This window comes from Peromyscus californicus, unplaced genomic scaffold (assembly GCF_007827085.1).
Source record: "Peromyscus californicus insignis strain IS unplaced genomic scaffold, ASM782708v3 Scaffold_4__1_contigs__length_199733344, whole genome shotgun sequence".
In the NCBI taxonomy this organism is placed as follows: domain Eukaryota; kingdom Metazoa; phylum Chordata; class Mammalia; order Rodentia; family Cricetidae; genus Peromyscus; species Peromyscus californicus.
In genome coordinates, this window is record NW_026294562.1 from 99,045,311 (window position 1) to 99,058,761 (window position 13,451).

The following is a 13,451-nucleotide window of genomic DNA, read 5'->3' on the forward strand; positions in this document are numbered from 1 at the left end:
GCTATGAGGAAATGTTCTATGTTTACTTTTATATTGGTGTTGGTGCTGCAAATTGATCCCCACTAACATGAGTCTACTCCTGACCTACACTCTGTCCTTCTTCATTTTTAAGTCTTTATAGAATTTCTTTTAAAATTCACTTACAAGCATTTACTCTGATTTTTTCAGTGTAGAATCAAATATTCCCAAAATGAATGTCTTTGGGAATCTAAAATGTAGCTTCTAAAAAGTACAGAAATAAATCTACTTATAGATACTTTTGCTATTACAACTATGCATTTGATATGAAAACAAAGACATTTTATGTGATGTTAAAGCCAAAGTCAAAGCAGCAATTTACATAGAATACTTTCACTTAGTAAAATCCCTCAGCCAGTGGGGAGACTGCTATGGTGATATTCTTTTGTGCTGAAATGTGATTTTATTTGTATTTTAATAAATAAAGTTGCCTGGGGATCAGAGCTAAAAGCAAGCCATTTAGCAGAAGTCTGGTGGTGGCACATGCCTTTAATCTGATCACATGGCAGGCAGAGTCTCTGTGTGGTCAAGGACACAACCAAGCAGTGACCTGAACCTTTAATCCCAGTACCAACCATAGAGACCTGGAGGTCTATATAGACAGGCAGTGATGAGGAAATCATGTGTGGGTTTAGAGCCAATGAGAAGGTTGAACAGAAAGGCAATAAAAAGGTCACGCAGGAGAAGGTCTCTCTCTCTCTCAGGGGAAGGGCGGCAGTGAGTGGTAAGCTAAAGGCTATTTGCTAGTACTCTGATCTCTTGGGCTTTTAACTCTGTATTTGGCTCTGTGTTTCTTATTTAATAAGACCGTTTAGAAGTTCATCTACAGACTGCTTTTCTCTACTGAACAGTATAGATATTTATAACTTGGGGATTTTGAATAGCATTAAAATAAGGTGTAGCTGTGTTAATGCTTTAGTATTAAACCAATTTTCTTGGTTTTTGAAAAACCTCTTAGAATATCATTCTACATTCCGATGTTTTCTCTTTAAAACTGTTTCTTTTGTTTTTTTAGATTATAACACAATGACATCATTCCCCTTCTCTTTTTTCCCTCCAAACACTCTTATAGATCCCTCCTTCATATTTATCAAATTCATGCTCTCTTTTTATGTTAATTGGTGTTAATATATGTGTATATATGTTTATAATCATATTAGTGCAACTTTTTCAGTTGTATAACAGAAATACAGTAATTATATAGATTTCCTCAGACAAGAGAAAAGCACTGTAATATGGTCAACAACAACAAAAAAAAACCGACAGATGTGTTCCTTCAACCAGTCTATTTCCATAGGGATCCTTTAAGACTTGAGAGTGAAGTGCCCATCTGTAGTACCAGGGAGGAAAGTTGCTCACGCATTTCACATCCTCTTGGTCAATTATGTACATAGTTACCACTTATATTTATGTGTGTGTGTGCGCGCACGTGTGCATGGATGTGTGTGTAACTTGACTCTCGTGTAATTTTCATTGTATAATATACATTTTAATAACTATAGTTAGGATGTTACACATTGCTTGAAAGTATTAACTTTTAAAAACATTTTTCAAATTTCTTTATTCTACAACCTCCATTCACAGCCACTTTAATCTCCTTTCCCCCAAATTAAATATTGTATGATTCAAAATTTAAATGATACCAAGGAACATTTATCTTTCTTTACCTGGTTTACTCAACTTAGCACAATGAATTCTGTGTCATTCATGATGACACACAGGGCAATATTTTCTATTCTAAGCCTGGATAACATTAAATTTGTTGGGATACATTATTTTCTTTATCAATTTCTTTGTAGTGAAAACCTGGTGCTTCCATGTTATGGCTGTTGTGAATACCACTGTAGAAAAATGGAAGTAAAAATAACTTTTTGAGATCTAAATTTCTTTACTGCTAATGTCAATTAAGAAGTGGAATTTATGGAACAAATTGGTAGACATTGATAATTTGTTGAGGAATTTGTAGACATCATTACAAATGTATTTGGGGTATTCTATTTAAAATTAATATAAATATAAAATGATTAATATTTTTATAAAGATATCTGACCCAGAAAATATGATAAGGCCTTAAAATAAAATATTATGGTAGTACTCTAATTGATATAGTTGTTCAGCGTTACAGATACACTTCTGTTGTTCATTTTATTTGGGTAGAAATAAACACAAACTCCATCAAAACAAAAGAGTTTACAATGTATGGAAAAGACTCGCTGTCCTGACAGATGCCTGTACCCTATAGAATTACATTTCTGTTAGGAACATGAATAAAACATCACAAGAAGGAAAGATTGATGCTTCCACTGATGTATGGAAAAAGCTTCACAGAAAATGGTGGAATTTTTCTCTCATACTTTAGACTATCTAAAAATTTTTTAGAGGAAGCCATATTTTTATTAAGAAAGTCAAAATCATGTTCAATCTTTTAAACAGTTGTTGCAAGATGATAGGACATTTGACAAAACTAATACTCAAAAGGAAAAGATTTAGGCAGGGTGAAATCAGAGCCAGCCCTGTCAAGGAAAGATGGTCCAAAGGTAAAAACTGGACACTGAGCACCACCTCCTCAAGGTTGTGTGTTTGTGATCCCCATAAACAGATAACAATTCTCCAAATATTAACATAATGAGGTACAGGCAAGCCTAAAAGAACAAGTTCTCCAACTAGTATACAATTATTTATATGCATGTGTGTGTAGGCTAATTATTAAAAACAGGTAGAAATGTTTGAAGCAAGCTTAAACTAAGATACAGACCTGCCTTGGTTGTGTATTTTTATCATATCTCAATTAAATAAGCAAGCTAAGAGCATATCTTTTTTTTTTTTCTTAATTGTGCAACATATGTTTGCTCTGCTTTTATTATAGCAAAATAATTTGGGAAATCCTTGTAATTTTTGTCTACTACATCTCTTGTTATTAATTAAAATTTTCATTTATTTTACATACCAACCACAGTTTCCCCTCCCTCCTATCCTCCCTTTCCCTCCTGTCCCTCTACCTCCCTTCCCATCCACTCCTCCTCCTTCTCTATTCAAAAAGGGGCAGGCCTCCCATAGACATAAACAAAGCATGGCATATCTAGTTGAGGCAGAACCAAGCCCCCCACCCCTCAATCCCTACCTCCACCTCCCACCCCACCCCACCCAACTGCCCCATATAAAGACTGCGCAAGGCAACCCGGCATGGGGAATAGATTCCCAAAAGCCACCTCAAGCGCCAGGAACAGGTCCTGATCTCACTGCTAGGAGCCCCACAAACAGACCAAGCTACACAACTGTCACATACGCAGAGAGAGGGCCTAGGTTGGTCCTAAACAGGCTCCCTAACTATTGTCTATAGTCCATGAGCTCAGATCCGTGGTCTTTGTGGGTTCCCCTGTCAGAACCTTGACTTCCCTGGTCCTACAATCTCTCCTCCCTTTCTTCAGCAGGACTTCAGGAGCTTGGCATAGTGCTTGGCTGTGGATCTTTGTATCTATTTCCATCAGTTACTGGATGAAGGCCTCTCTGATGACAATTAGGGGAGTTACCAATCTGATTACTGGCAAAGGCCAGTTCAGGCACCTGCTCCACTATGGCTAGAAGTCTTAGCTGGGGTCATCCTTGTGGATTATTGGGACTCTAGCTGGCACCAGGTTTCTCCCAACCCTGAAATGCCTCCATCCCAATCAAGATATCTCTTTCACTACTCTCCTGCTCCATCCAGCCCCCAACCCACCCTACTCTTGTCCTTATATTCCCATCCCCTGATTCTCCCTTGCACCAGCTCCCAGTTTACACAGAAGATATCTTCTGTTTCCCCTTCCCAAGGAAATTCACAAATCCCTCTTTGGGCCTTCATTGTTACCTAGCCTCTCTGGGGCTGTGGATTGTAGTTGTCCTTTACAGTACAGCTAATATCCACTGATGAGTGAGTACATACCATGTTTGTCTTTCTGGGTCTAAGTTACCTCATTCAGGATGATTTTTTTCTAGTTCTGTTCATTTGCCCGCAAATTTCATGATGTTATTGTGTTTTACAGATGAGTAATTACTCCATTTTATAAATATATCAAGTTTTCCTTATCCATTCTTCAGTTGAAGGGTATCTACGTTGTTCCAGGTTCTGACCATTGTGAATAATGCTGTTATGAACTTAGTTGAGCATCCTTTGGGTATATGGCCAAGATTAGTATAGCTGCGTCTTGGGGTAGATTGATTGCCATTTTTTCTGAGAAACCACCATATCTATTTCTGATCTGGCTGTCCAAGTTTATTCTCTCACCACAACCACTCCAATATAAGCTGTCATTAGTGTTTTCAATCTTAGCCATCCTGACAAGTGTAAAATGATACCTCAGAGTTGTTTTGATTTGTATTTCCCTGATGACTGAGGATGTTGTACAATTCAAATGTATTTTAGCCACTTGAGATTCTTTTGTTGAGAATTCTCTGGTTAAATCTGTACTCCATTTTTAAATTGGATCATTTGGTATTTCAATGTCTAGTTTCTTGAGTTCTTTATGTATTTTGGAAATCAGGCCTCTGTCGGGTGTGGGGTTGTTGAAGACCTTTACCCATTCTATAGACTACCATTTTTTATTTTTTCTTATTGACAGTGTCCCTTGTCTTACATAAGCTTTTCAGTTTCAAGCTGTCCTATTTATTAATTGTTGATCTCAGTGTCTGTGCTACTGGTGTTATATTCAGGAATTAGTCTCCTCTGCCAATGCATTCAAGGCTACTTCCCACTTTCACTTCTATCAGAAACAATGTAACTGGGTTTATGTTGAGATTTTTGATCCACTTGGACTTGAGTTTTGTGCAGGACAATAGATATGGATCTATTTGCATTCTTCTACATGCCAAAACCCAGTTAAGCCAACACCATTTGTTAAAGATGCTTTCTATTTTCCATTGGGTAATTTTGGCTTCTTTTGGACTGTCTAATTTTACAAGCATAATAACTTAGATTTACAGCTGAAAAAGACATTGCATTTGTCACTGATATTTTGACTAGATCTCTGTTAAGAGAATATATAAATATACTTGAGGGTTAGTTTTCATTTTTATTTTATTTAGAAGTTGAGATTTATCCTGAGGGTAAAACCAACCCAGGTGAATGTAAGATTTAAATATTTCTTACTATTTAAAAATATTAGCTGGGTGATGGTGGCTTACATCTTTAATCCCAGCATTTGGAGGCAGAAGCAGGTGGATCTTTGAAATTTTGAGGCCAGCCTGAAATACAGAATGAGTTCCAGAAAAGTCAGAGTTACATAGAAAGAAACCCTGTCTCAAACACACACACACACACACACACACACACACACACACACACACACACACACACAAACACACACAATGTTGAACTTGTTCAAAAAATTTCAATCATTAAACTCTTGGAAAGTTTTTAATTTCACAAACATAGAAATCTTTTCTTCTATTGAGCTTCTATTGTACTTTGAAACCTTAAATTATTTTTCTAATTGCAATGATTTAGTAGACTTCATAGTCAAAAATAGCATGTATGCTAACTCATAAACATGCATAACCAAATAATTGTATGCATGCATGCTCTTCTCTGTAGTTAATATGGGAGACAAATATATGCAGAAGGCCAGGAACAAACTAGTGTTTTCATTGTTGTTGTTGTTTTGTTTTCTATTTTGGTTGCATTATTTTATGAATATATGTATTTTGTCCATAAACAAATAATAAAGACACAGCTAAATATTTGCCTCAAAATATACAGTTTATAATTTGGGCCAATTGTGTTATCCTATATGTGAAAAATTAACAAATGAAAATACCATGATATTCAGAAAAGGCAAAAAAAACCTCATACAGAGAAGAGTTACATGAAAAATAGAGAAAAAAAGTGAAGTAAATTTTACATAGATGGATAGTTTAAAAATCTACCAAAAAGATCAATTTCTACTAATACTTCTTACTTCTGATGCATAATTGTTTATGCTATTAAAAGATACATACTTTAAACAGTCCAGGTCTGTCATGGTCATTTGAACCTTGGAAGAAGGAAAAGGCCCAGATGTCACACCAGAGAGGAGAACTCTCCTGAGGTTCAGAACAAATGAGTGACAGAGCACTGTCCTTTTTTAGGACTGAGCAGACTCCCAGCAGACTCTCCCATGATCTAAATCCCATGGGTATTGCTGTTCCTGCATAAAACTCCCAGGCTTCTTGGCATCCCTTAACAGGAGCACTGAAAGGTCTGTGTTGAGGCAACAGGTTTTTGTGATGACAAACAATAAAGGACCATGTATATATCTTACTATTTAGGGAAATTATATCATATTCTGTTTTCCTCTAAATAGCTGGTAGACATTACTAAAAATTATAGCATTGGAAAATCATGTGATTGACAAAATCTTTCCAAAGATATTTTCAATCTCCTAACAATGTCTGCTCTCTCTGTCACAAACTCCAGTAGCTTTGGGTTTGCTTTGACTGGTTTCCCTGGTTTAGAGTTTATTACCTCTGGATCTCTGTCCCCATCTCCATCATCTATGTGACAGTGTTCCTGGGAAACTGCATGGTGTTGCATGTGATCCGGACTGAGCCAAGCCTGCACCAGCCCATGTTCTATTTCCTGGCCATGTTAGCCCTCACTGACCTGTGCATGGGTCTGTCCACTATCAATACGGTCCTGGGTATCCTTTGGGGCTTCATGCAAGAGATCAGCCTTGATGCTTGCATTGCACAGTCTTATTTCATTCATGGTTTGTCCTTCATGGAGTCCTCTGTCCTTCTTGCCATGTCCTTTGATCGCTACATTGCCATTTGCAACCCTCTACGCTATTCCTCTATCCTAACCAATGACAAAATAGTGAAAATTGGAGTGGCCATCGTATGTAGGAGTTCTATGCTCATTCCTCCAGTCATCATCCGCCTGAAGTTCTTAAATTACTGCCGGCCTCATTTTCTCTCTCACTCTTTCTGCCTGCACCAAGACTTAATTCGAATGGCATGTTCAGATATCCGCTTCAACAGCTTCTATGCTCTGGCTCTGGTAGTTTGCACCCTATTGTTGGATGCTGTGCTCATTCTTGCCTCCTATGTGATGATCCTACACACAGTTCTATCCATTGCTTCCCAGGAGGAGAGGATCAAGTCTTTGCAGACTTGTGTATCTCACATCTCTGCTGTTTTGGTTTTCTACATCCCCATCATTGGTCTGACCATGGTTCACCGCTTTGGGAAGCACCTCTCTCCACTGGTTCATGTCCTCATGGGCAACATCTACATCCTTTTTCCACCCTTGATAAACCCCATTATATACAGTATCAAGACTGAACAGATACGAGTGAGAATCCAGAGACTGTTTTCCTTGAATGGAACCTAAGTCCTCAGGGCCATAGTGATTGTGTTTAAAAGTAAAGAAGTACATTCACAAAGGAGGGCTGTCATGACATGAAACTTGACTAATGGACTCATTTTTTATTGACAATTTATATTTTACAAATACTTCCTCCTACTTTTCACCACAGCCAGCATGAATCATTGACATTGACTTACATAACATTTATGGCCATTATATAAATCAGAATGTGAACTCATAATGTGCTGACAATTATATTAGTAGAAGAGTTAGTTTAATTCATGATGAGTTTGACTAGGAAATTTCTTCCCGTATTGTGGCAATGGGTTTAGGCTGCATTTATTCTTGCTATTCAGTGAAAAGTAAATTTTTATGAATATATCACTTCATGAAATTACTAAATTATCTTTTTTCCACTCTTACTACTCCAGTGAACATATTTATTTAGAATGTGTAATCTCTGCTTCACAGTTTATTCAAATGACATTGTAATGAGTGAGTGCCATGAAGAGGTTGGGATGTTAAAATAAGATTTATGTTATTTTTATTTATGTATATTTGTGTGGTAAGGATATGCTCACATGAGTCCAGGTGCCTGCTGACACCAGCATCATCAGGTCTCCCCGAAGCTGGAGTTACAGTTGGTTGTCAGTTGCTGTACATGCCTGCTGATAGCTGAGCCATCTCTCCATTTTGAGAGAATGGCCATTTTAATCAGCTGAAATATAATTAAAAAAAACCAATAAATATCTTGCGGTTGGTGTGTCTCCATCCAAATACCTGCCTAAATCTATCATATGAATAGTAAGAAGGCTGGAAATATCAGCCCATGCTTAAATCATAGTAAGTGGCAGAGTAGAACAGATAGACATTTGTAATTGCCATATTTACCAGTATGTAATAGTGACATAATAGTGACTGGGAAAGGAGGAAGATTTGAATGACATGAAAAAAAATTATCTTTAATTCATATCTTTGTCTCATTTCATTTAAAATTTGTATATTTCAATAAAGTGCCCTGATTATTTTTCATTTAAATGTTTATAAGATATTAACTTATACATGTCAAAATTCTGGTGTATATACTCTTAAAGTATTTATATGTTTCTAATGTAATATATCCAGCAGTGTTTTGACATAGATAGCATTTTATTTTGTATAATTTGATTTTGAAATGCCAAAGGTGTGAAAAAATGTCAGATTTTAGGGAATATTTTGTGATGAGTTTCGCATGCATTGTTTTATTATCAGGCAAATCCTGGTTATTTCCTACCTTCCATTGTCCTTGTTTAAAAGAATTGTTAAATGGGTAGTTGACCAATGTAAAATATCTAGAAAAGACACTGGAGAGATAGCTCAGAAGTTAAGAGTACTTGCCACACTTGGAGTTGACCAAGGTTTTCTTCCCTGCACTGACACAATGCCTCACATCTTTTAACGCCAGTTCTTGGGCTTCCAATGTTATATTCTGGCCTCTATGGGCACCATCCATGTATGTGGTACCCTTATATACATGTAAGCAAGCACTCTTATACATACAGTAATATTCAAACAAACAAACAAACAAATAATAAAATATATGGTATATAAAAGAAAAGTTACAAAAGACCCTATTTGTGTAAATTTCATTCAAATACTATTAACAGATTGTACTTAATTTAACTGATCTTTAGTGGTGTGTTTATTGTGGCATAATCATCAACAGTAATTCATCCTTGTTAGATGGAATTCATATTGTGGTGAACTTTGAAAGATACTTATAGTGATGTAGCCACTACAAAAATGAAGATATAGCACATTATACTAATGTTGTAAGCCTCCTTGCAGGTGGTTTTGGTTCATTAGCTTCCACAAACTCAAGTTCCTGACCAACAGGTATCTCATTTCTATCCTGTGGATTTCTCATTGTGAATCACCATATAAATGTAATCAGACTAGCTGTCTTTACTTACATAAATTATTTTTTATTCAACTGTACTTTTGAGATTTTTCTTAGTATTCCTGTTTATTGTTTCATATTTTAAAAATTCAATTTTCTCTTAATATTCCATTGCACTAGTAAAGAAAAAACATTTCCTTTCACATGTCAATTTATATTTTATTCATCATTATGATTTCAATAAAGACATGTTTTAATTTTCCCCTCTATGTATTCATGTTTTTGGAGAGGTAGATCCACAGGGCTCAATGTGAGATTATTCTGATTTTCATATCTTTTCTATTTGAATACTACAACTACCATCCTAATAATTAATAAAATTCCCTTTAAAATTGCCATTAGCTAATATTTATCAGATTCCTACTGTATACCAAGCTCCTTATCATATACTCAATGAGAAAATCTCTGGGATGATTCATAAGTATTTAATTTCTGGAAGAGATGGAAATAAATGGATTGAAAATGGTAATAAACATTAGGGAGTTAATTTGTTTTCAAAGTAGCATGTTTACCAGAGCTACTAGTCTTACAATTTTCTCTTTGTGTATTTTCACTTAACAGGTATTCAGTATAATAGGAAGAATTTCAAGTAGTATATTGATGCAAATGTATATGTTCATATAAAACACAATTTATTGGATCTTTCTTTACTCAGCCATGTTATACAAGAGTCTTCAACAGTAATGTGTTCACTTAATATTGAAATATAAAGTGTAGACATTTCTGCTTTCTATTGTGGAGTTTTCCTTTGCTGTGTCTCCTGCCAATTGTTGTCTACACTGCTGACCTACTTCAAGTTCAGTTAATGCAACTGAATAGAAAGGAAGCAATCTGTTCATTGTAGCATAACTGACACTAGGCAGATTCCTTCTCCCTCAATCAGAAGTTGGCTATCTATGCTAGAGGATTCCTTCCCTCTGTGGGTCTCAGCCTACTGCACCCATGCTCATTCTTCATCACTGGCAGTAAAACGTGAGCCGTTGTGTCTGTGAGGTTTGGTGGAGCAAAAGGGAGCCTTTTGACTAAGGTTTATGTTGATGGACTCCAACAGGAGAATCTCATCTTGCATCTTTACTCCAGAGTTTTTTTCTTTCTTTAAGATTTCATCTGGTTGTTTTCTCTTGGTTTGACTCAGAGACATATTCTTAGGTCTTATTCTAAAGCCCTGAAACCTGACTTACCTTCTCCTCTGATATTTGTGTTCAGCACCCTTGCTTAAAGAGTCATTTCTCAATGTCTCCACCGACAATAGCTACTACTGGCAACTTCAGAGGAAGCTATTGCTATGATCTGTGTTTTGTCTAAGTGCCATGATGGACTGTAAGGTCCCTTTATATCTTGTGAAAGAGGAGACTACCAGAGACTCTTGTCCTTTTTCTTTGACACAACATGCTAGATGATCCTTTTACTCCATCACTGCTCCAGCATATCTTGGGAGTACATGTATGGGACAGATCCTCAGACATCCATTTGGGAAAAGAGTGTTACTATCTCTTGCTGTTATCTTTCTCTCAGGAGACATTGTGCTGATGCATTTTTATGCAATGACAATTTCAATTAGACCCCAAAACATGTAATTGAAATCAAAACCCTGAAGATGACATCAAGAATATCTATAAGCCGAGTCCGGAGCAAGCGAGCTAGAGGCTGTTGGATGGCAGCAGCGGAGCAATGCCTAAATCAAAGGAACTTGTTTCTTCAAGCTCTTCAGGCAGTGATTCTGACAGCGAGGTTGAAAAAAAGTTAAAGAGAAAAAAGCAAGTTGTTCCGGAAAAACATGTGAAGAAGCAGAAGCCCGGTGAGACTTCTAGAGCTTTGACATCTTCCAAGCAGAGTAGCAGCAGCAGAGATGATAACATGTTTCAGATTGGGAGGATGAGATACGTCAGTGTTCGGGACTTTAAAGGAAAAGTTCTAATTGATATTAGAGAATATTGGATGGACTCAGAAGGTGAATGAAACCAGGGAGAAAAGGTATTTCTTTAAACATGGAGCAATGGAGCCAACTGAAGGAACAGATCTCGGACATAGATGATGCAGTAAGAAAGCTGTAAAATCTGAGCCATATCAAACCTGTACTGTTGTAGTTGTTTTAATCTGTCTTTTTACATTGGCTTTTGTTTTCTAAATGTTGTTTTCCAAGCTGTTGTATATTTGGATTGAAGAACAATTTGTAAGGTGAATACTTTTTTTAATGTCATTATTAAAATGTTCTGAGTGATGCTAAATGTCATCTTTATTAAAGAGAATTGCATTGTGCCCTCTACCTAGTGTAAAATAAAGTCAGATCATTACAATCTTAAAAGAAAAGAATATCTATAAGCCAAAATACCTTTGCAACTCAAATAATAGTTCACATTATCTCAGCTTTGATAACAACCGAGAATGGAAGGGTCCAATAAGAATTCCGATCCTGATAGTAGAAGTCAGGGATCCCAGTCACAGTAGGCACAGAGGGCCTGAGAATCAGCCACTAAGGTGGAACATCCTGAGTTAGAGCCCTTAGGCTTAGGACTTCTGATTCAGGCCTTGAGGACTGCCTGAGTGTCTTCCTCTTGTGTTTTTCTCTCTCCTAATACGTTTATATTTTCCTCCTGATAGCCACATTCCTGAGGTATAGAAACCTGTTCCTCCTTAATGGAAATCAAAACAGGAAAGTTTTTTTTTCCCCAGAGTGAGGAATTGGTTTATGATCGTTTGGAACTGTTTCTTTAGATCTGGGACTTAACAGGATGATTTGGAAGGCTTGGTAGAAGATGCCTGTTCACATGAAGGAGATTAAAAAGAAAACTGAGAGCATTAGGACCCCAGTACTACAAGCATTAAGACTCACAATTGAAAAAAAAAAAGAAGCCCTGACAAATCATTATAAGAAAAAGAGTCTCTAATAATGCCATTGAATTTATTTTGTGTTGCCTGGGCGTGGAGTCTATTCTTAATGGTGGCTTGTATACCTAGTAAGGCTTTGTTAGAGAAAAATAATTTTTCCTTTGCAAGCTCTTATTAATTGTAGATAGCTTCTGGTTTAGGACTGAGGGCTTGTGTTCACTTCCATTTCAATGCTGGGACCCCTTCTGGCCCAGAAACATGAAGGCCCTGTTATGCTGCCACAGTCTCTGGGAGTATATGTGCACATCAATCTTATTATGTTTAGGAGGTTTTGTTTCCTTGGTGTCCTCTACCCACTCTGGCTCTTACAGTCTTTCTACCTCATCTTCCCCAGGGTTCCCTGAATCCTGAGGGGACACATTTGATGGAGACATCCTATTTAAGACTGTTTCAAGGTCTCTTTCTCTGCACATTGTCCAGCTGTGGGTTTTTGTATTTGTTCTCATCTACTGTAGGAGCAATCTTCTCTGAGGAAGGCTGATTAAGACATTGATTTTGAGTATTGTGGAATGTCATTAGGAGCCATTTTATTGCAACATTTCTTTAGCGGAACAGTAGTGTCAGCTATGGGTTCATATCATGGAGTGGGCCTTGTATCAGTCATATACTAGTTAGTTATTCTCCCAAGCTTTGTGCCACTCTTCCACCAGCACATGTTGTAAGCAGGTCACCATTGTAGACTGAAGGGTTTGTAAGTTGGGTTGGTGTTTACCTTTCTACTTTGGTAGCATCCCAGTACCATGAATAGTACAGTAGAGGTGAAGGCTCTAGTTTGGCACCAGCTCAACTTCTCCATTTTCAGTGATTTGTGTGGGTGTTGTTTTCAGCAATAGAATCTTGCCCTCAGTTTGTGGAGAGCAACCAACAGCTTTGGAAATACCCTGAGTTGCTTGAGTATTCCCATTGACCCCTTTGGTCTTATTTTATTTTATTAATTTTGAGGACTCTCATTCTTTTATTGAAAATAATTTTTAATATAATATAGTCTGATCAAAATTTCCCCTCCTTCAACTCCTCCAAGATCTTCCCACCTCCCCTCCCATTCAAATCCACAGTTTTTCTTTTTCTCTCATTAGAAAATAAACAGGCATCTAAAAAAAACACACAAACCTAAATAGGAAAAAACAAACAAATAAGACAAAAGAGCCAATGGAAAAGTGTGCAAGAAACACATATAGCCATGGACACACGTACCTTCACACACACAGAAATCCCATAGTAACACAAAACTAGAACTTTTACTGTATACAAAAGATAAGGTTTAAGCAGAGAATTCTCAAAAGA

The 13,451-nt window shown here is 36.8% G+C and overlaps 1 protein-coding gene and 1 pseudogene across 1 annotated transcript; both read left to right on the forward strand.

The window, feature by feature from the left end:
- Nucleotides 1-6,419: 6,419 nt before the first annotated feature.
- Nucleotides 6,420-7,363, forward strand: LOC128095646 (olfactory receptor 51V1-like). Its single transcript, XM_052714807.1, is given in 2 exon segments — nucleotides 6,420-6,486; nucleotides 6,489-7,363. Coding segments are annotated over 2 exon segments (942 nt in total).
- Nucleotides 7,364-10,920: 3,557 nt separating this feature from the next.
- LOC128094960 (activated RNA polymerase II transcriptional coactivator p15-like) lies at nucleotides 10,921-11,482 on the forward strand (annotated as a pseudogene).
- Nucleotides 11,483-13,451: the final 1,969 nt, after the last annotated feature.